The 25,072-nt window shown below is 37.3% G+C and overlaps 1 protein-coding gene across 1 annotated transcript in view; it reads right to left on the reverse strand.

Moving 5' to 3' along the window:
- Window positions 1-25,072, reverse strand: part of LOC148424135 (contactin-associated protein-like 5) — a 176,718-nt gene that overhangs the window by 42,868 nt on the left and 108,778 nt on the right. Inside the window, exons 11-12 of the mRNA XM_088414911.1 lie at window positions 9,507-9,613; window positions 1,006-1,125 (exon numbers count right to left, since the gene is read on the reverse strand). Coding sequence (XP_088271037.1) covers window positions 1,006-1,125; window positions 9,507-9,613 — 227 coding nt within the window. The remainder of the gene's footprint in view (window positions 1-1,005; window positions 1,126-9,506; window positions 9,614-25,072) is intronic.

Consider the following 25,072-nt stretch of genomic DNA (forward strand, 5'->3'; position numbering starts at 1 on the left):
TATCTTTATTTTCAGATAACACAAAAGTGAACGTGCGCTGTTGTGGTCCTTTACCAATTCTTCAAGCGGTCTGAAATGTGTTTTTTTTCTGTAAATCCTCTTGGATATAGTTAGTGAATGTCACCATAAAGTGCTTGTACTTCAGGCTGGAGGATGACGCCGGCTTGTAAATGCAGACATATCTCAGCATCGCAGACGTGGCCCATCTGTGCATTCGCTGACATTTACCATCCGTGCAAAACCTAATTAATTCCCCTCTGCACCTGTCAGCTCTCCTACCCCTTACAATCCTCCTCATGAAAACTATGAAAGAAAATAGCAAACAAACAATATTTCCAAGTAGCTGATCCTTTGTGTGTATAGTAAAATTAGACGAGGGCTCCATCTTAACTCGGCTTGCAGTACATGGTGTGCGTGTGTTTACTCTTCCTTAGTGAAAATCTCCACTCACGTCATGATTATGCATATCAGACCGTCATGCTGAGAGCTATTTGCACTTGGGATGTATTTTGTAATTGAGGTCAAGTCGAGGGATCTTCATTCAAAGCTAGCCCTCCCCCCAAAGAAAAAAAAACGCCTCCAAAAAACAGAAGACACAGTGGCATCTCATCTCCTGCTGTGAGTCTGACTGCAAAGTTTAAATCTTTTTCTGGCCAGTCAGAAGCTAGCGTTTTACAGTTTCTGTAAAGAAAAAAGTGATTTACATTTGAATTTTTTTTTTAAACAAATGTATTTACTCTTCAGGTTTATATTATTTTCTTTAGAAATATATTTTGTTCCATGAGGAGGCAAGTAATTCAACATTCACTTTTCCTAACTCTAACCCATTTCCCCCAATCCTTCCATCCTTCTAAGAAAACAGAAATATGATAAGGTCTTGACTTTTTTTTTATTTAACATTTTTACTTCTTTTTATTTAACAATTGTAGGAATTGTATTCAAATTAAAATACTTGCAGAATCCTTACTGGAGTTGCAATGTTGTCCTCATCACAGGAGGGCTCACCTGTCATGTTACAGTACACTTGCGTGGCCCCTAGGGGTCCGCTGCCATCTGGGTCGATGGAGTAGAAGCCAGAGGAGCCGCCGGTCAGCTTGTAGGCTTCGCAGGATGACTCATAAATGGCTGCAAAGGTGGAATAATTTTAAACTCTTAATAGTCTCATTAACTCTAAATGAAAAATAATACAAGGACTTTATGACCCTGATGTGATTTCATCGACCGTTTCCTAATCTAGTTCTTCTGCAGCTACCTTGTGGCTGACCTCTGTCTTTGTGCAGTTGGCTTAAAGATCGCAGGGCCTGCTGAGGAGTTTTACATGCTATACTTGAATGAAGCATCCATCCATCAATCCATTTTCTAAAGCCACTTATCCCCACAGGCGTCGCAAGCTTGCTAGCGCCTATCTCAGCTGGCTTCCGGCAGTAGGCGGGGGACACTCTTAACTGGTTGCCAGCCAATTGCACACAGAGAAGAACAACCATTCATGCACCCCATACAATTTAGTATGTCCAATTCACCTGCCATGCATGTTTTTTGAGTGTGGGAGGAAGCCGGAGTGCCTGGAGAGAACCCACGCTCGGGGAGAACATGCAAACTCCACACAGGAAGGCCGAAGCCACCGAGCCGCCTGTATGAATATATATATATATATATATATATATATATATATATATATATATATATATATATATATATATATATATATATATATATATATTACTACTTCCCGGTTAATGGGGTTGTCAACCCCCCGCGAAGTCTGAAACCCGCAAAGTAGGGTATCAGTTCCTAGATTTCAATGTACGCCCCAATATAGCCGCAGTAAAAAAAAAAAATTTTTCATTTCCTTTCTCCTATTATTTAACATTACATTATCCTTATTAACATTATTGTATATTCATTAAATAGGGTATCAGTTCCTAGATTTCTATGTACGCCCCAATATAGCCGCAGTAACCATAAACAATCCTTTTTTTTTTGTATTTTTTGCCCATTTTATTTCCTTTGCCCTATTATTTAACATTACATTATCCTTATGAACATTATTGTATATTTATTAAATAACTAATATTACTTTGTTTGTTGAGAATTTGTTCTCAGCACTGGTTATCTGCACCAAGACTCCGGTGAAGAAGTTCGCAAGTCATCACGTTGAACTTCACATTTATTTTGGCTCATGTATGGTGTATCATGTAGTATCAGTTGAATAATAAATCAACAACAATCTTAAAGTCAATCAACTAACATATAGACACTTAATCTATGAATTTACTGTATTTTTAGCCGACATTAGCGGGTTAGCATCAACTAACAACTACTAACTATAAAGTGCAACCTCTACACAAACGAACACATAAACAGAATAAACACTCATCACTTACTAAACATAGGCAGTAGCGTGCGTTATCAACATAAATGATAATAAACTATAAATATGAGCTTACATTGTCATTCACTGCATCACCGTAACGAGCTGAATGACTCACAGAGAAAGTAAAACAGGAAACGGAAATGCAACGCGACCCGAAAAATTAAAAACATGCATTTCAAAATAAGATAAAAAACATCACGAACACTAACGCTTGAAGAATTCTTAACATAGTTATTAACTAATATTACTTCGTTAATTGATTAATACAGTACTGTATAATGTACTTTTTTTGCTTTTTTCAATTTTTGTACATTTTGCACATTTTTTAAATTATTTTTTTATTTTGAAATATTTTTTATTTTTCCTGAAAAAACCGTGAAGTACTGAGACCGCGATATCTGAGATCGCGAAGTAGGAGGGATCACTGTATACACACACACACATATATATATATATATATATATATATATATATATATATATATATATATATATATATATATATATATATATATATATATATATATATATGCACAGTAATCCCTCTTGTGGATATATTTTACAGCGCATTGTGCTCTGAATCCTGATTGGCTCAGGGGCTTTACTGTTGTCTCAAAATAAAATATTGACGTTGTACTGTATTGGTTTTTCACTTGTCAATTTATTACAAAAGGCAAGAGGATCCAAAAGCTTGCTTTCGTCTCTCCTGTGTCTCTCCTGTGCCCATGTGCGCTCAGCTCAGCACACAGTTTGCAAACGTGCTAGTAAGCACATTGATTGACAGCTTGGTCTCTGGGAGCCAATCACGTGACTCATAGGCGTGCCGAGAGGAAACGCACATGTCTGTGTGCCTACCGAGAGCAACGGAGAAATGCACAGCTTTGGAAATCTGACTTTCAACTCGATTTCTTTTGTAATAAATTGAAATTTCAAGTGTATTGATATCTTATGATATAAGAGACTTCACTTTAATTCAATGTCCGGGCATATCCGTTGATAAAAATCTTCTTGCTCAGAAAAAGAAAGAGCTCAACAACTAGCTCAAAAGCATTCACTTCAAAAGTTGCGGGCCATCTGTGCCATGTGCAAAGACACATGTAAACAGGCTCATATTTTTAATAGATTGCTGCAATAGCCAATGGAATCAAAAGATCGCCATCCAGAGGCCTCATGTTGAACACAACGTGATTGAATGCTCACTGCAGGAAGGCGGTGCTATCCTCAGCAACCAAGCTACGCAATAGTGTTAGCGTGACTGATCTGCATTAAAGGCATAGCGTAGCTATTAGCTAACCAGTCCACGAAGGGGAAGGTGTTTGTCCGCCACTTCCAATCAATGAACAATGAGCTGTGCCCCTGGCTTAGGGGTTCTGAGGGCCACTGCAAATTGTTCTGCTGGGAATGCCTTTTGTTTAAAAACCTTTGGGGACACCCGAGTGGATATACAGTATTGTACATCTCAGTTCGAAGGTTAAGTGAACTCCTCAATGCGCTACGGTGCTTTTAAAAATGTTGGGGGAAACCCGAGTGGATACACTGTACATCTCAGTACGAAGGGAAAGAGAGAGGTCCACAATGAAAAGGGAGAGGAAGAAAAATAGGGAAATATTGAAAACACTGATCGATTCTGACCACCGTTTGTTTTGGAGTGATAGCATTTTCTTTATTTATTCTTTCATTTTTAATATGTTTGTGTTATTTTATTCTGTTCATATTCAATGAATAGTAAAGAAATAAAATGATGTTCTTATATTAAACTGCGATTTGTAATTTAGACTCCATAAAATTTCATGGATATTTATTTGAAATTATTATTCATTCTTTTAAGTTTTGACAGCATCAAGTAAAATGACAAGTTTTAATTGTTGATGCGGGTTTATTGACTTTTAAATGCTCTAGAAAATAGCCTGTGTAGTCCCGTAATGCGTACGTGTGCGCATGTTGGATATTTATTCCAGAGTCTGACATCACAGGTAGGCTTACTATTCCAATTGTTGATAGCTGTGGTGTAAAAATGCATTGGGTTACTCTGAGAGTTGTTTCTATTATATATATATTTTTTACAGGGCTACCTCACACTTTGCTGATTGCTAACATAGGCCAAACACTCATAGGTCACAATTGAGTACATTTCATATTTACTCAAAAATTAATTCTATTGATCAGTCCACATTTTAGGTATTGTTCTTACAACCTTTGAGCAATTTAAAGTGTTGAAAATGTTCTGCTTTCTAGATAATAATTAATGATTGAACTAACATGCCATATTTTGGGTCTTCTCAAAAGTGACTTTTTTGAAGGTATGTGGTTTCATGCCAATGATGTACAGGTAAATATTTATGCTACATCCATTTAAATACACCTAAAGAAGCAACATTCTCTTGTAGAATGATACTAATGCAAAATAGGACGTGAATGGCCTAAAAAGTATATCAGGTAATGTTGACATTCACTTGTGATGGCTTAATACCCTGCTGGGAAGCTTCAGTATCAATAATACATTTTACATTTACATTCATTTGGCAGGGAGCTTTTTGTTTGTTGCTTGAACAAGATGTATGCCAAAAGTTTTGAGCGGATTAGGATGAAAGCTTGTGGCATTGAGCCAGGGAAGACTTGAGGTGATTTTTGATGTTGATCCAGAAGTTTTTGCTTCTTTCTATGCCAGGCTGGGAGATAAGTTTCACAACAGTGATGCTGTTTTTTTTTTCAATCAACTTTTAACAACTGTTAATTATTTTTTACAGCATTTATATAGGTTACGGGCTTAGTCTAAAACTGAAAAAAAAAAATTGCCTCAAACTAAAAAAAGTAATGCTGAAAATTCTTTATACTTTACATGGCAAAAACAAAGCCTTTTCCCTGGGGTCATCCACACACCCCCGGCCCTCCCAGGGGGGCCCGCCCCACTATTAGAGAAGCACTGATGTATAGTCTCATTTGTGTTGATTGTCATGTTAGTACAAAAGAATGTTGAAATCTCTTTTTGAACACAGTGAGTGTTTTGCACCTTTTCCATTATATTTAACAATTATTACATACATTTTCTAATTTAACGAAGCCAATATACAGATTGTGTGTTTGTTTAGCTTTCTTAGCCCATATTTCCACACAGTGAGTCAACTATGGCAATATAAATGAAGAGATCAACCTGTATAATGATTTTTTCATTTAGGAGATCCTTGGTTTTATAAAAATTACTTATAGGTTTGAGTTTTCAATTTGATATTACATTGGGATATAACGTCAAGAAATTTCAACTTCTCAATTTCATTTACTTTGTTCTGAGAGCTGTCATTTCAATGTTAAAACAGTGGACTTTTTATACTTTTAAAAACACGTTATACAATGGACCTCCGGTTTACGATGTCCCTGCCCTACGTTTTTTTCAATTGTACGATGTGAACTGTAACGTTTTTTTCATCCCCTCTTTCCGGCATTTTTGCTGCTTTACAACGACAACAACTGTCATGACTGGAAGAGTTGGCTGTGTTTTTGTTGTTTTTTTTCCTCATTTTCAGATGTTTTTGGGTAATTTCTCTATCATTTACAGAACCAAGGAAAATCCTGGCGTCGGTGTTCACTTCATAAATGTATTTTTTCCATATTTGTTTGTCGGCCCAGGAATTTCGTTTACAAATTTGCTACCAATGTGAATAAAATATTTTTTTAATTCATTCATGATAACAAAATATTTTTTAATTCATTCATGATAACTGTTATTTTGTAATAAACATGTTTTTATCTCTTATGCTGTGTTCACACCAAATGCAAATGAGGCAAAAACGCAGACAGTTTTGTATTGTAGTCAATGTAGTTCGAGTGACAGGGTGTGATGGAGCGTCGGGCGACACGAATAACGCGTCACGAGCAAAGCGAAATTGATCGCGGCACAAGTTCCACATCGTCGCTTCAAGTTTTAAAAATATTGCCTTTGGTCATTCATCGCGTCACCACAGTCAAACAGCTTCAGGAACATTCAACGCCACACATGGGGCAGGATTAAATCATGGCAGTCGGTTTGCGGTCACCCGAAGCTGTCCGTGCTGGCCATCTGAGCTTTCAATATAAAAATGGAGCCAAGCAAGAGCACTCACCTGGCCTGTACAATGGCGAAAGGGAAACTTGGGATGACTGCTATGTGCAGCATTTTCTTGCTTTTGTTGAACTGTAGTTACTGTGTCAAGATAGCGATAATACCGCATTGACAGCACAGTATGTAGCACAGTATCGGCCACTTGATTGTGGCATTGAAACTTTTTTTTTTTTTTTTTCGGATGGGTATTGCCCCAAAGCGAGGGACACGCAACGTAAAAAAAGAAGACCAAAGGTGGTATAGGAGAAAACCTTGGCTCTCCTACATCCCAGAAAAGTGAAGGTTCTCAGCAGTGTTCTCCTTTCCGGATCCACTGTAAAGTGCACAACAAGCTTACGCCCCACCCCTCGTGCGAACGGGTGAACATGCTAAATGCCGGTAGTTAACACTCGGCGACCGAAAGCACACCGAATGAGCGTAGCGACGCATATTTTCGCGTTCGGTGAGAACAATACGTTAGATAATATCCGGGATACTTTTTTTAATGCCCTTATTATATTATTTAATACTTTCCATGTTTTTTGTGTATTATTCTGACCTGCTTCAATAGTGCATAGTAACTTTCTCGCTTACTTATTGCTAAATTTATATTTTTTATAAGTTAGCTGTGTCCTCCATGGCTTATTTGGGCCTTGGCATTTCCCAGTCACAGTTCTTATTAGACAGTATTCTGGGTCTTCATTTACATATATCTCAGACCAATTTTGTTTTTCTTTATTCATTTTTAAGACATCAACGGCATGCAGACTTCTTATTCTTGCGTTTCTAGATTATTTGCCTTCCATTTGTATCTTTTTCAGTTTAGAAAATTCCAGACACGCAATTATAATGATGAGATATCATTTATAAGAAGTGCATTTGTTATTTATGTTCAATTATTATTTGTAAATAAATATGTTGTCTATTATTGTGGCTGTATCTAATGTTATTCTAATGGGTTCCATAACAATGGTAAACAAACTACTTACTATACAATACATGAATAAAATCGAATGATTTTTGAAGGACATTTGGCTTTAATAAAACACTTGAATAAAAAAGAAAAGAAAACTTCAACTTGACACACCAACTAAATGTTCAGGTGTTTCAGTCTGATGTTTTCAAGGCTTTGATTATACGTGTTTTGGATTCTTCAAACGAAACTATTTTGCCCCTAAGTGGCATGCATTAATTTAGCAACGTTCCTGACTTTCCTTAGACGCCACTAGCGGGAAAGGTTTTGCTTTTAGGGTTCACTTAAGTTTACACTTCCTGAGCGAGCAGCAGATAAGAGTGGAAGTATCAGGATTTAAAAAATGTAAACTATATGTGCCTCTCAGAAAGACGCTTTACTTATTCTCACCTGTCATCTAACCCGGCCATGCTTTTAATACATACTCATTTTTTCCTATTTTTAATTCAAGGGATGCTCCCGTCTGTCAAGTTCCATCACACATTTAAAAAAAAAAAAAAAAGTGTGTGTTTGCCAGCATAAAAATAAGTAAATCAGTATTCTACAGCAAGAGATAGAGGCATCTGCATGGCAAATGTCAAGGTGATATTACAGAATGTAAATATATAAATACATTTTAAGAAACAACAATAATGTCAAAAGTGTAGGGAAGGCTAATAATAATACTGTTATTTATCGCCTGCATGGCAAACTCACAAAGTAAGATTAGTCACAAGATTGTTAGGTTCTTTTGGTATTTGTGTTCTGTGGGTTGTTATCAGGGTTGTGTGTTCTTTTGTGTTTTGGGCTTTTTGGGGGTTTTGTTCATATGTTTCATTACATTTCATGTTTTCCTTCCCCTGGTTTAAGTACCTCGTCAGTGTGATTACGTCAACTTGTCCTCGTCAATCTGCTTCCCTTGTGTCTGCCAATCAGCTCCCTGCTCCTATTGGGTCATGTACAGGTGTTCCCTGTTTGTCTATTCAGTTTTGAGTGTATTTAGTTTCCTGTTCCCTTACAGTTCTTGTCGGGTCATTGGTGATATTGTTGTTGTGGGATTGTTCTATCCGATGAGTTTTGTGAGTTTTAGTGTTCTCCCAAGTCAGTTTTTCAAGTATTTTGTAAAATATTTATTTCCGACTTTTGCTTTGTTACTTTGTATGCAGTTGTCAACCTTGTTTTGCTTCTGTTTTTTTCATATTAAATCAATCTTTTTTTCTGAGCACATCTGCTTCCTTGCATTATGGACGCCCAACCTTCCACCACCTCACCCACGTTACTAAATACTACTAGATACTAAATCATGCAGTTCAGCGTAAATTTACCTGTCCTGAGATCAACTCTAAAAACAAACTAAAAGAATGCTTAAAAATTATTTTAAAAATATGAAGTCTGCAGTGCCCCCTAATATGACATTTTTCTCTTTCCCACACCCTTTATTGATCAAATGGAATCTCAAATGAATGAGTTCTGTTTTATTGCTGTCACGTGCAACTTAACTGTGTGAACATTTGTTTTAATAAACATAACATTTCAAATAATAATTATTTATCATGAAATTTGTGTCCCACAACATGCACACAACCCTGTTACCAAACCCTTTTTAGCATGGTGAAAGAAGAAAGAAACAGACTCAGGAATGATACGCTGGATTTGACATCAACAAACAGTTTTCCCCAAAAATGGGTTGTGCAAAGGTACCTCCTCTTCTATATTTCATCCATCCATCCATCCATCCATCCATCCATCCATCCATCCATCCATCCATTTTCTTTAGCTGCTTATCCTCACTAGGGTCGCTGGCTTGCTTGGACCTATCCCAGTCGTCTTTAGACAGAAGGCAGGGGATATCCTAAAACTGGTTGCCAGCCAAGGTTGCCAAGGCACACAGAGACAAACAACATTCACACTCCCAAACAAACCTAAGGACAATTCAGAGTATCTCCTATGCATGTATGCAGTATATACAGTACAGACCATGCATGTTTTTGAAATGTGGACATGAATATACGTGCGGGCACGGAGAGAACATACAAACTCAACACAGGAAGACTGAAGCAGGGATTGAACCGGTTTAGGAAGGTGACAAAAATGAAAGCAACTCACAGTCGTGACAGGTCGCGCCTGAGTATCCTGTTCCAGAGCAGTCGCAAGAAAACGTGCTCCATGTCTGTGTGCAAAGACCTCCATGCTCACATTTGTTTGGAACACACCTGCAACACAACAACAAATTGGACATTTTGGGTAACTCTGCAGATAGCACTAGTGAATGTTTTAGTGAATGTTTTAGAGTGAAAACAATTCAAAATTAGAGGATTGTTCGTGTTTTCAAATAATACACTTCAAAAGTCATTTAAAGACTAGACATAAAAAGTCTAGATTGTGTCTGTTTTTTTTTGTTTTTTTGAATCACTAATTGAGGGGAGTGTTGGGGGTGATGCAGAATCTGCTGGAGTTCGTTGCCTTGAAGTTTATCTCACTAACGACTTATATGAATGGTCAAAATGACCATTAACAGTTGAAAGAACACAATACAGTATGTGGCACTTTAGCACGACATCAAACAGAAACCAGATGAGTGTGCTTTGGTAGCAACACAGTGCTGTACACAATGCATACTGTTCCTCACCTCAGGGCAGGCAGATCATCATGTGATCCGAACATTGGCAAATCCAAATGTAATTCATCGCCAGTTCTGGGGTGTCTTTCTTGAATGTGTCTATTCCTAATGTTTTCCGAACTATAAGGTGCACCTAAATGCCTTCAATTTTCACAGAAGCTGACAGTGCGCCTTATAATCAGGGGTGCCTTATGCAGCGCATAAACCTCAAGTTTTCATTTTTGGGGAGACGAAAAAACAAAATCATTTAATCACCAATGTATTTTTTATAATTAAAACTTTCACAACACATTGTTTGAAATTTTGATATGCTTTATATTGCTCCAATTTTGAAGCCATTTATATAGGGACAAGGCACAAAAATCTGCAGGTTTTTGTCAAATGAAGCACAGTTTTACAAAATGAATGCAGTTGGTTTTATATATATATATATATATATATATATATATATATATATATATATATATATATATATATATATATATATATATATAAAACCAACTGCATTCATTTTGTAAAACTGTGCTTTATATATATATATATATATATATATATATATATATATATATATATATATATATATATATATATATATATATATATATATATATATATATATATATATATATGCCGCAACAGTTTCACCCTAAAACAAATCATAGCTGTTATTTACAAAAATAAAGAAGAAACAGAACAGATTTTATATCATTATTGATATTAACGTTTTTGCTTCATGTTGTTCCTGCTTCATTATTATTCATTATTCAATAATTCAAATGAATAAAATGTCATATCTAGATTCAACTGTTGATAAAGTACATGTAAAAGTTCACACTTGACATTAGGGTAGACATTAAGATAGAATCTGAAGATCAGAACACACCTCCTCATCCATAGTAATTACAGTATAGCTTTCATCCATATGGTGTAAATTGGCTGTTAAAATGTCAGCGCTTTTTATATTTTCTTGCCATTGAAACACAGGGTGTTTCTTGCTGTTTAATAGAACTTTTAATTCAATTTGTTATTGTTCGGACAAAATATATATTTAGCTGTAATACATACACACACGTGCGCACACTCTCACACACACACACACACACACTGAAATAAGTACAGTCAATAAAAACAATAAATCATTCAGGTCACAAAATATATTTTCAAATGGGGTGACAAGGTGGAAGAGTGATTAGCATCTCTGGATGAATATATATTGAACGAATTGTCCAGTATATATGTTTGACCAAACATGATGAAGAATTGTGATTAATAATCATGATTTTAATATTGAACAAAATAATCGTGATTATTATTTTGGCCATAATCGTGCAGGCCTACATTACAATTTTGAAGTAACTTACCCAACATTGCTTATGATGGATGGGGCAAAGAGGTGTCTTAAGAACATCCTCAACTCATCAAAACATAACTTTGGCATTTGTTACATTGGTGCATTTCTAAGCCTCTGAAAGTTTCTTTGAGCACAGTTGTGTTGTCAGAAGGAAAATAGCGACTAATGCGTTTTTCTTCCATGGCCTATATGCACACTCGCCACGGAAAACCACATTTCTGAACAAAAGGCATGACATAACTCGTTTAAAGTTTGCTGAACAACATTTGGAAAAGCAAGACTATTGCTTGGTCAGATGAAAGCAAAATTGAACGGTTCCGATGCCATCATGTGCACTACGTTTGGAGGAGACAGAGCACTGAGAAAGGGATGCTTTTCAGCAAAGGGAACTGATAAACTTCACATTACCGAAGGAAAGATGAATGGGCAAAAGTACCAAGACATTCTTGACAAATATTGCCGTAAGGATGACAAAAATTAATCAAGGGTGGACATTTCAGCAGGATAATGACCAAAAACATACTGCCAAGGAAACTCTAAATTGGGTTCATAGAAAATAAAGCTGCTGCAATGGCCCACCCAATCACTTGACTTGAATCAAATCGCAAACCTATAGAACAAACTAAACTCAAGGTCTGTAAAGGAAGTCTACGGAACCTTCAAGATTTGAAGACTGCTTACTTGGAGGAATGGGCCAAAATAACACTAGAGCGGAGGTCGGCAAACCCTTTCCTAGAGAGCCGCATACCTCCATGTTTTTGATGTCTCTCTTCTGCATCACGCCTCATTCAAATAATCAGGCCATCAGCAAGGTCTACAGAGGCCTGGTAACAATCCTGATCGTTTGAATCAGGTGCGTTTTAGAAGGGACAAATTGAGTGCCTACAGGATAGCGGCTCTTAAGGACTGGAGTTGCCTACCTCTGCACTAGACCAGTACATGCAGATAGTTTCTTCCTAGAGGAGGCATCTTGAAGCTGCCATTGAAAATAAGGGCTTTTGTACAAATTATCAAGTAAACACCAATTTGCAGGGCAACTCAGTGGATGAGTGGTTGGCACTGCTGACTCACAGTTAAGGGACTCGAGTTCAATTCCAGCTGGCTGCAAAATGGCAAGCTGGACCGTGGGCGTGCAATACAATTACGCCTGACCATCTACTAGGCATATCATGGTCTGCAAAAAGCCCTAGTCTGGAACTGCATTGCCACCAAAATTATGAGGTATGTGTTCTTAGTCAAAACATAGTCCACTCTTAGTTACCAAAAAGTCAAACGCACCAGGGGAGTGGCATCTGTGTCTACCAGCACAGAAAGTCGAAACATGGGATGCCTACATTCCAAACTCGAGAATCTAGAAACATTATTTTAGGCCATTTATTTACCCCAAGCACGTGAGAGCCAGTCTACCAAATTAGAGCCCTATGCGTTCACATCATTTTATGATATTCAACACCTGTCATCTCTCGCTCACATTTTCCCTATGTAACTTTCTTGCCAGCAGTTAGCGGAGTGCCCCCTCGTGGCAAATACCATCGGGCCTTGCCGTCTTGTCTCCCTGTCAGTCAAAGGTGTTGAATGTTTCTTGGACGGCTCGAGCTCGTTAAGTGAAAATGTCATTGCCTTGCACTTGCGGGTGCTATGATAATATGTTGCTATCTATCTATCTATCTATCTATCTATCTATCTATCTATCTATCTATCTATCTATCTATCTATCTATCTATCTATCTATCTATCTATCTATCTAAACTGAATAATCTTTTATTGCGGGCTGTTACTGATCCTCAAAATTATCATTCAACGAGTTTTTCTCCCCATAGTATAGTCCACGGTGCTAAGCAGCCACCCATACACACACACACCCACACACCTACACACACACACACACACACACACACACACACACACACACAACATTCACCAAGGAACTATTTGTTGTATAAGGCCAAACGCATCATATTTTCTACACAAACCTTTGAGGCCTCTTTTTCATGCAATTAACTTTTTCCCATCAAGAATCACTTGTATCGCACATTTATTTTTATAGAGGGCAGTAATCTCCCATCTGATGGCTTTTCCAGTGAGCTTGCAAGTTCATTCCTATTAAAGAAAATAGACACCTTATTTTCAAGATTTCCTTTGTCCAAATTAAAAAGGTTAAAAAACAATTAGAAAATGTTACTGCGACAATGTAACAATGGATAGACTCAATGTGAAAATCCTCAATATTTTTTTCGATAAATGCTGTAGTAAAACCGTGCTAAAAGTTAGTGTATAAAATGTAAAAAAAATATATATATATATTCATTTTACTCAGAATCAGGAAATTCATTTTATTATTATTTTTTTAATTTGATATGTAATCACCCCAAACCAAGAGGCCCCCCTGAAGCAAAGCGAACGTGATTTTCTGCTCCGCTTGCAAATGTTGGCTTTTTCTTCCTTGATTTGCGTTTTTTGCATTCCTTTTACCATATAGTTGTACTGCTAACATCCCCATTGAAAACGCACGGGGAGCCTACATTACAGGTACATGTTTTTGGTGAATGTTCCTGAAATGAAAATCATTAACAGTCTTGTTGTGATGTCAGTCGCTACGGTCATACATTTGTCACCTGTCAAAACGGTTCTCCAATATTTGTCACCCATTGTCATTCTTATGTATTTATCGCCTTTCTTCTATACAGTCCTTTATTTACTCTTGTGACTGACGGTGACACATTGCGTGTTCCTTGATGTATAATCTGCCATGCAGTTATGTTCCTTTAGTTTGCTTGATTATGTCATAAGATTGATGTTCAACAGTATTTAAGCAACAAGTTCTCAAGCTTTCAAAGTGTCATATCAAACTGTCTTCCGAGTTTGTTTTCCAGTTTAATTTCCGAGTCTCGCTGTGGTTGCATTGGATTGTTTGTGTATAAAGCCTTTCTAATTTTCTCACTTCCACTTTCCACTGAGGAAAACTGTTACAAAATGTCACAAGTTCATTTGAAAAATGTCTTGGGAATACTTCTATTTATTCTTATAACTATAATTGTTATCATGAATAATTATTGTTAAGTTTCTTTGTTCTCCTGAGCATAAACACCAGTTTGTTTTATCACACAGGCCCTGGCACCAAATTCACAGGACCTAATTCACAGGATCCCTCTTGAGTATCATTCTTCCCTTCCCGCCCCCCGCCCGCCACACACAAGCACACCACACACAAAACAACAATTCACACAGTGTCCTTGTCCAGTTTTGGTAAAAGGCTGAGGCTTGTTAAAAGTATTCCTCTCACTTTGACACCTCAACAGCCGCTTATTGGATTTCAGCACAAAGAGTAAGTCACACATCTTGACTGACACCACCTCTGGTTTTTGAAGCACACATCCGTCAACACGTGTCAAACGACACAGCTATCCAATTGCGGCTTAATTACGAGCTATTCTTGTCGTTGTCTTAGGAGACACGGCTGGATTGGGTCTGCTGTTCCCTGCAATATCCTGCTTGCAATGTTGATCACAATGAAGGAAAACACATCTCTTTCGCGAACACGGTGTAAAATATACCAGACGGATGACAGCACTCCCTCTGACCGCCTGTTTTAATAATCGAAAGAAATACCACACATATCAGAGAGAGAACACAAATTCACTACATCAATACATTATTACGACAAATAAAATGTACGTTTAGCGTTTTAATATGTCATTGTCATATGGTTGGTTGCACAAAGAAAAAAAGATAGGGTTGCTGTTTGGTATGGAGTTTGGCTCCTGAGCTCAACTCTGGGACACATTGTTGATTGAATTACCATACACTGTTAAAAAAACAAAACAAAAACTCTTAAAAAGAATTGTATCAACTATTTTTGTGTTATTTTAACATTTAACATTTTTTTTTTAACACTTCAACATTAAACCGCCAATAAGTATGGTAAGTAAACATTCTATTATGAAAAAAATTCTTACATTTACAGAAACATTCTGTTATTAGTTGCTTTTAATGACATTATTGTACGGAAAGTGGTGGTATACTTATTTCTTGATGTAATGTCACAGTTTATAACGCACAAAATAACATGATTCATCTTTCAAAACATGTCAAAAACACTTAACTATAAAATTAACCAGAATTACATGAACAAAAACATACAATTTTTCATTCTCATTATTTTAATTTCACCTGACAATGCAGCAGTGATAACAAATTAAAATGACTCTGAAACAAAATAAAGTAAATTCAAGAGGATTGGAAATAAATAATTAAAAAATGTATACAGTATAATTAATATTACATTTAGCCCCTCCATTTGTAGCTCTCAATTTTAGTGATCAGCATGATAATCTTGGGACTGACTACAATTTGTCTTTTGTTGGCTTGTGATCCCTTCTCTGGATTTAAATTGAAGACGCACCTGTGAAATAAAAAACAAAAAAACTTCAGCAACTGTGGATTGCACTGAAATGTATTTTGTTTTCATACATTTGCAAAAAGATTACACAAACGTTTAGACAGAGTGTGCTATACAATTTTTAGCACTTATGTAATTGAACGTAGGCTTGGGCGTGACTTTCCATCCTGTTGATTGATTGGATGAAACTACGCCTTCATGAGCACTTGGTGAAGTTGTGCTTTACAAAAGAAAAGAACATAACTACTATATGTTTCTATTTTATGTTTGAAATGGAGATTTGATGTCTTTAGTACTCTAGATTTCAACCTCGGTTACAAATGATTCACTCTTAAGCTGGCAAGTTCACGTTAGTGCCGGTCTGGCTAAATACCAAATCCAGTGGGCTGACGACACCACCAGTTACAGTATGCTTTTGTCATCATGCTATCATTCCAATTCAGCAGATTGGATGCCTATGGCCAAATGAGTAGATTTAGTGGCTCAGTGAAAAATAATACTAGGCTACTCAGCTAAAGTTTGATACTTGCCTTCTAACATTGTTCTTCCTCCAGCCTCGATATGAGTTGCTGTCCGTTCGAAGTGTCTTTCGGTCAAAGTTGAACCGCCAGCTGTAGTGGTTGATCTTGTTAAGCATCAAGTCAAAACAACCAATAATATCTTCTCGAGAACCCAGCTTTTGTCACGCAGCACGTACTGAAATGGCAAGTCGCGATTTCATTTTGTTTCGAATACACACACTTTTTAAACAAGATGCAGTGACTTTTGACATTTGTGTATGGCTTAAATGTCTACAAATCACGACAAAACTACTGCCTGCTCCCCAGATGCAGAATATAACATCTGGATAGGGGAGCAGTTGTAGCAAGCTTTGAAATATACAGGCAAAAACAAGCTTTAAAAATAAATGTGAAAACAATGTTAATAAATCTGAATTTAGATTTTTAGATAGTTATTTCCAATGAAAAAATGTTATTTAACAGCATATTCAGACTGAAATTACTATATTTTCTGAGTAACTTTGAATGAAATTTGCATCCATCCATCCATCCATCCATCCATCCATCCATCCATCCATCCATCCATCCATCCATCCATCCATTCATTCATTCATTCATTCATTCATTCATTCATTCATTCTCTGTTTGGGCTATTCTTACTAGGATCATGGCTTGCTTTCTATCCTGAACTGGTCACCAGCCAATCCCAATTGACATTTAGACAAACTACCATTCACACTCATACCCAAAGGACAATTCAGACTATGTAAATTTCTAATTAGGCTACCTTACAGGACGGGAGACGGGAATACTTTGTACTAGAATTCCATGCAGGCGAAGCGAACATATAAACTCCACAAAGAAAAGCAGGATTTAAACCCATGTCGCCTGAACCAATGCGGATGTGCTCGTCGCCACAGTAATGTTTTCCAACGTTGTATGTTCCACCACACTGTAGGTGGGTATGGTCTATCAAGTAGTGGTTCCATCTGCTATACGCACAGGTCCTGCGTTCAATCCCCAGAGGAAGTACATTGTTTTTCATTAAATTCCCATACATGATTAACAAGAGGCATCTTATCCGCAGTGGAAATATTAGCATTACATTAGCAGCTGGGCTTGATTAATGCTACGTGTTTTATCTCCTGGAAGACACATTACCTCCATTATAGCTTGGTAGAACTGCACTGCATCCTGCTGACAATTGTTTCTAATGTTTTGACCCTCTTGTGCAGATAAATAAGGTCACCCAAATATTAGGAACACCTGCAGTGCAGCTCAACACCATAGGTGGTCTTAACTGTAGCTAAAAATATGCCTTAAGCCTTAATGGAGGACTACACAAGAGTTATTTATGTTAAGTGCTTCTTTTGGCCCTTACTTTCTTGCAGCATAATGGTCCATAAACATTGCAATAGCCTTAAAGGCCATAAAGTGTCAGCTTGCTGTTATTAAATCTGATTATTTTCTCACGTTTCAATCGTTAAAAAGTACACATTTATTGTTGTGGAGGGCAGCAGCTGGCCTGCTTCGTCGGCTGAAATATACCGTGCATCTCCCACCTACAGAGGTGTTCAGATTAATAGGAGTGTTTAAATAAATGAGTTAAGTTGTTACACACACACACAAATAAAAGCACACACACACACACACACACCTATAAAATCAAATCATATTAAACCTCTTTCTGGAGAGTGAAGAAGGAGGCTTTTATATTGTAACACTTCCCTATAGAAATACTATGATTAACTATAAAACTGAAATATGCTTGAATACTTGGTATTTGATATTCTGTGGAATTTCTGCATTTCTCCATGTACTAGTCAAGTTTTTTTTTCCCTTATTTTTAACCCCCATATTGGAAGAGTCAACTTATACCCGCATACTTTCAAAACCAGACCAATTTTTTTCCCACATATCTGTTTGAATAACATTAATTTGAATAGGAAATAACTCATACCTTGTCATTTACAAGGCTTAAAACGATTATATATATACCTCTAATTCCAGATGATATACATGCATTTTAGCGTGTTTACTCTTTCGTCAAGCGCCACATTACTGGCACTTTGTTGTCAACAACAAGACTGCGTGGATAATTTTTCCGGCGGACTTTGACACATTATTAAAAGGAAAAGACGGGTTGACTTGTCTCCTCCAGTCGTTGAACGTGTACTTGAACAAGCTGGCATGGATGTTGGGGGGGGCAAACCTCTATGCTCTGATCTCACGTCGTCACTTGGGTAAAGAATGTCCCAAGTAAGATGATGAGCACTGACACATTGCCTCACACTTGTCTTGTTTCCGCCCCACCCCCTGCCCCCCATAACCACAACAGTTATTTGATATACGATGAATAAATGCGTCCAAAAGTAGCGTAATTTTGTCATTTCAAAACACACACCATGTGTCTTAAATGGACAGCCATGACATGTCACTAAAAGTCAGGGTAGACAGATACATTCGTAAAATTCCCGCAAATTGAAAATACAAAAAAAAGGGGGGGGGGGGGGGTGACTTATACGCGAGGCCAACTTGTACAAGGAGAATACGGTATGTTGTTTGTGCTTCTGAAAAGTACTTCAAATCTGTGTTGCATAGGTGATTGGGATGTCAGTTTAAAGGTGTGTCTTGCTGGTATCTTTAGCTATCGATCTAATACATACACAGTAAGTGCAGGGCAAGCATCAATGATAACACTACTTTTTAATGGACAAATGCATTATGCAATAGGGAAATTGTCTCAGTGTATAGTTGAAATTATAAGGAACAATGACCTTTTCAAATAATGTATTCAAACTGAAACCTAGTGTGCCTTACGAGACATATTACAGTTTTATAGTGCTTGTACCACTGTCCTCTACAGTCTTCATTGTAGTCTGTGGCTTTAATTCCGAGTTTGTTGATCCTCTGACAAGTGTCAGCAGTCCTTTTGTCCAAAAATATCTTGCTTTGATAATCAACATGTTTACATATTCAGGGAAAACAAAAAGGAATGGTGGAATGTAGGTCAATAGTCCTGCATGGTCAGGAATTTTGAGTTTACTGGCGCAAGGTCTCAGATATGGAAACAAAATGTTAGTTGAGTGATACATAGGAAAGAAAAAGTTCTTCTGGGTTTGCGTTTTTGCATTTTTTTCAATTGAATTTTACTTTTTCCCTTTTTGTCCTGTAAAAGGATAACAAATGTCGTTTTGATTTAGAATGACATTCACAGTATTTACAACACTTTTGCATGTACGGAATTACACTTTAATCCGACTCACTTCTATTGTTCATTTAAAGGAGGGCTGAGAAATAAATTAAATTTGTTTCATTCAATTTTCAACTTAATTTAATCAAGGTTTTGCATAAGTGCTCGACAACTGTTTAGGTGAGACAAATTCGTTTTTTTTATTTTTTCATTTTTAACATGTTTTCGTCATTTTACTTCTTTCATATTCACTTCGTAGTGAAGAAACAAAATTATGTTCTCATATTAAAGTGCGATTTGTAATTTAGAGTACAATCTTGTTAAAGCTTGCCTTCTTTTGGTGTCACGTTCTGTCTGGGTTTTATTTCGTCACGTTTGTTACACTGCTTTTAGGTTAATGTTGTGTAATTTGTGTCACCTGTCATGAGCGTGTTCCAGCTCTAGTGTGTATATATATATATATATATATATATATATATATATATATATATATATATATATATATATATATATAAAGAAGCACTATATATATATATATATATATATATATATATATATATATATATATATATATATATATATATATATATATATATATATATATATATATATATATATATACACAGTGGGCCCCCGGGTTACGAACTTAATCCGTTCAGCGGCTACGCTCGTATCTCGAATTGCTCGTATAGCGGGCAATCCAAACCCATGTTAATTCGTGAGTGCGTGCAACGCGCGCAGAAGCCTTAGGTAAAATCATCACGCTGTATACATAAATTAACATTAAATGACATAATCTACTGTACAGTTGCATTAAATAACAAATACAAAGGATAATTGACTTTTACCTTTGGAAAGACGTGACTTGTGCTGAGATAAGCAGAGATGAGCAGAGATGAATGCTCTAAGTCAATACGGTAAATCAGCTATGCTATTGGTCTTACAGTGTCAAAGTAACTTTTTCAGTCAGGGTTTTCTCTACTTCCTTCCATCCCAACCAGCTGTGCCATCAAGCTAGATAAAGGCGTTCGGCCAATAGCATATCGGCACTTCTGTGATTGACGTGTGACACCGGCCAATAGCATCTCCGTGAGTGAGACCGGGTGACCTTAATCGACCAATAGCATATTGGCGTCTCCTTGACTGACTGATAATTATTTGCACTTTTTTTTTAAACGGTTGGAATGTATTGACATCTTATTGATTAAAACACATTTAAATCTGTGACGATTTTTTGTCCTGCAATCGGCACACTTAATTTCATGTCAACTGTTTTTCCCGACGTGAATTGAGCACGGTGGAAGCGGAGAGGTGGTTGTGTGTGTTGCATTTACTAGGCAGCACACTTATGGTTTGTTCGAGCGTCAGTTCACCTTCGGTTACAACTCACAAAATTGCAGCAATGACGCTGTCCCAATGCATATCGGGAGATCGCCGACTAACCTAACATGCAATCTTGTCTAGCAACCATTATATGGCGCTGTATGATCACCCGTAATAGGGTGCAGAGATTAACCTCTTGAGTTAATACGGCAACGCATATAGGCTATTGGTCTTACAGTGTTACAGTAACTCTTTCAGTCATGGTGCAAATCACGGAGATACTAAAACATCATCCTCTTATTTCTTCCTTTACCGCTGCTAGTAATTTTAGAAGCTATGTCTAACAGATAAAGTTTGCAAAGTCTTCAAAACATTCCGTTTTTCACTCATTTTGTCTACTTCCTTCCATCCTGTCCCATCAAGCTAGATAAAGGCGTTCGGCCAATAGCATATCGGCATTTCTGTGATTGACGTGTGACGCCGGCCAATAGCATCTCCGTGAGTGAGACCGGGTGACCTTAATCGACCAATAGCATATTGGCGTCTCCTTGACTGACTGATAATTATTCGCACTTTTTTTTAAACGGTTGGAATGTATTGACAATTAATTAAAAAAAAAACACACATTTAAACCAATGACAATTCTTTGTCCTGCAATCGGCACATTTAATTTCATGTCAGCTGTTTTTCCCTTTAGCTGTACAAACACTACACTTAAATGGTAATATATTTAGACACCGTGAGTGAGACAGTCAGTGTGAGATTGTAAGACCAATAGCGTTCACGTTACCGCCATAAGTATCTTTTAATGATTGTAGATGACGCAACTGCTGAATATACTGACGCAGTTAGGCTAGAACATTTCTACATACTCAATGGCTGGTTTGACGGAATGCTCGCAAGACGAGAGGTTTGCTCGTAAGCGGAGGACAAAATTCTCCCTGATCCACGCTCGTAAGGCGGAATGTTCGCAAATCAGGATGCTCGTAAGCAGGGGGCTGACTGTATATATATATAAACCCATTATATACCTCAATTTTAATGGGGTCATTGTTTTAAAACGTTGAAGTTTCTCAGTCAATCAAAGGTATTGCTGAGAGAATAAAAAGGATTTTCAAAAGTATGCATATGTGTCCAAAGGGTAGATGCCGTAAAGGGGCAACATCCCCCAGGAAGTTAATGAGGAGGAAAAACAGCAGCTTTACGAATATTCTCAGCCAAATCCGGACCTTCACGAAAGTGGTCAGCCTGTCCCACCTGTTCCAGCAGCCCTGCAGCTGAGCGAGCTAATGAGGGATGGCGCACCACACGCCGGGCGGCAAGTAGCAAGCTCGTTAGCATAGACCTGTGCCAGTGAAGACTGTCACCCGCTTTTTGTCGCCGCTTAATTGGATGTTCCTGTCATTGCGCTTGCCGCCGCCATCGGGAAGTGTTTTGCCAGTCGACTTCCGCACTGCACTCGGCATACTTTTGCTGCCATCGAACATTCGTGTGTGCTGTTTTTTTTTTTCTTTTTAATCCACCGCTATTTTAACATGTTTGTCTGCATTCACCAGTCTGAGAAGCACTGACCCACATTTGCAACCTTAAAGGGACAGGCAAGCCTTCCAAAATTCTTAAAACTGGATTTAGCAAGAAAATCTACTGTTTTTTTATTCATATCAAGGGGGTGGCCATTTTTCCTTCTTCCTGTGCTATTATTTCAATACACGATGAAGAAACACATCTAAATGTTTTTTCATTTCATCCTTTTAATAACACACAGCATGTGTTCTTCTTCCTGTGCTATCGATACACAATGAAGAAATGCATCGAAAGGTTTGTCTTTTCTTTCTTTTAATAACATACACCATGTATTTTAATTGGACAGCCATCATATGTGTAACCACTAGTCGGGGGTAGACTTATGCTTTTTGTAAAATTAACTCAAATTGGAGTAAAAACAGAGTGGGTCAACTTACTGCAATTGCGAGGTCAACTTGTACACAGAGAAATATGGTATTTGTTTTCCCTAATCAGATTTCAGACTTTTCAGCATGTGCTGCAATGTCTGCCCAGGACTTTCAGAAATGTAGACATCTGTTCATCCATCCATCCATTTTCAAGTGTGATTTAAATGATTTTAGCCATGGGATGTTTTTCTTCACCAATACAATTTCAAATTTAGGGCTAACCAGGGCCGTTTTTTCTGGTCAGTCGAAGTAAAACTAGCAAAATACATCTTTAGTGATTTGTACACGCAATTCAGTAATTTTGTTGACTATGATGTGTTTCATTTTATACAGGGCCTTATCTGCTGGCACCAAAAAAATAATTTATTCATAAATATTTGCAAATAACATTATTCTCCCTGGGGCGGATGGGAGAAGAGTGGTTAGTAGGGATGGGAAGAGATCTCGCGAGACAAGCTCTCGTGAGATCAAACACCACAAGATTTCTCATTCAGGCATGCCACGAGATTCATTTCTATTTCCCTTTTTTGGAGGGTACGGCTTTTTGAGCCAGAAGTGCAATGGGTAGGTATGAGTGCTACACTCTCACACAGTCGGTGGCGATATGCACAGAAACGTTGTTTGCAATCCGCCATTAATATGAAAAGAGAAAAGAGATGCTCCGATTACTTTGAAATTGTCTGTGTGGCAATTTTGGTGTTCCAATTGAGGTAAAGGATGCCAGCCAACTATTCAAAAACACCTTCAAACAAGAATGCAACGATATGAAACGCTTTTGCATCGCCACACGGGATTTTGATATGTACATCACGCTCGATGTGAAGCCATTTTTGACGGTGGAAGGCAGAGGATTTTTGCGGCTAAATCACCCCTTTGAGCTGCGGTATGAGATAGCATCACAACATGACTTTAGTGGCACAGTAGCCTGCAGCAGGAGCTTCCTCTGCATGTGATTCATACTCTTTGGTCAGTGGCCGCAGTCAATGACTTGCTACAGCTGTAGTAAATGCAGACAACCAACACGGCTAACGTGGCTAACATGTTTATGCTACTTTCACTGAGCAATTTTATGCAAATTTATGCCAGTTTGCTTCTTTTCCACAGGTGCTAGCAGGTGCTGTAATAACTGCCTCTTACAATGTCTTACAATGTTAATATCTGTGACGCTTACAATGTGGACATGCTTGTAGTTTTAAAAAAAGAACATGACCACTAGTTTAGTCAAATGTTAGTTTGCTGCACCATGGATGGCTTGTTGTCATGCCCAGAACTAAAATCACTATTGGAGTTACTATTTGCATTCATGTTTATTTATTTAATGTTTGGCACTTTAAACAATTTGTTTTTTTATTTTAATTATGTTCAAATATTCTGAAAGATCTCAGTTGCTTTATTTGTTATTGCAGCAGCATTTGAAAAAAACTTTAGATTGTCAATTGCAGCCTGCTCAGTAAAAATAAATCAAATAATTATATTAGCAGTTATTTTTTTAATTTGAAAATTTTGCAAAAATATCATATATCGTTCTTGTGGACTCAATCTAATGGAATTTGCATCTTGTCCCATGCTTATCGGTTAGCATTTTTGCCTCAGAGTTCTGTGATCACCACCGCATTTCCGAGTCCTGGCTTCCTTTGTGGAATTTGCATGTTCTCCCCGTCTGTGTCTGTGTGCCCTGCATTTGGATGGCAACCAGCTCAGGGTGTACCCTGCCTACTGCCCAAAAAGACCTAGGATAGGCCGGATTCCTATCCCAGCTTTTTAGGGCCAAGCACAACCGGTGAAGAAAATGGATGGATGAATATTATTCCAGGTCTATTCTGAGTATGATATACAGAGATCCCTCCTACTTCGCGGTCTCAGATATCGCAGTCTCAGTACTTCGCGTTTTTTTCCAGGAAAAATAAAAAAATTTTCAAAATAAAAAATCATTGAAAAAATGTGCAAAAATTTTAAAAAATTGAAAAAAGCAAAAAAGTACATTATACAGTACTGTATTAATCAAATAACGAAGTAATATTAGTTAATAACTATGTTGAGAATTCTTCAAGCGTTAGAGAGTTTGTGACGTTTTTATCTTATTTTGAAATGTATGCTTTTAATTTGTCGGGTCGCGTTGCATTTCCGTTTGCTGTTTTACGTTCTTTGTGCGTCATTCCGCTAGTTACGGTGACGTAGTGAATGACAACGTAAGCTCATATTTATAGTTTATTATCATTTATGTTGATAACGCACGCTACTGCCTATGTTTAGTAAGTGATGAGTGTTTATTCTGTTTATGTGTTCGTTTGTGTAGAGGTTGCACTTTATAGTTAGTAGTTGTTAGTTGTTGCT

The sequence above is a fragment of the Hippichthys cyanospilos genome, chromosome 5 (assembly GCF_059441005.1).
Source record: "Hippichthys cyanospilos isolate Australia breed blue-spotted pipefish chromosome 5, RoL_Hcya_1.0, whole genome shotgun sequence".
Classification (NCBI taxonomy): domain Eukaryota; kingdom Metazoa; phylum Chordata; class Actinopteri; order Syngnathiformes; family Syngnathidae; genus Hippichthys; species Hippichthys cyanospilos.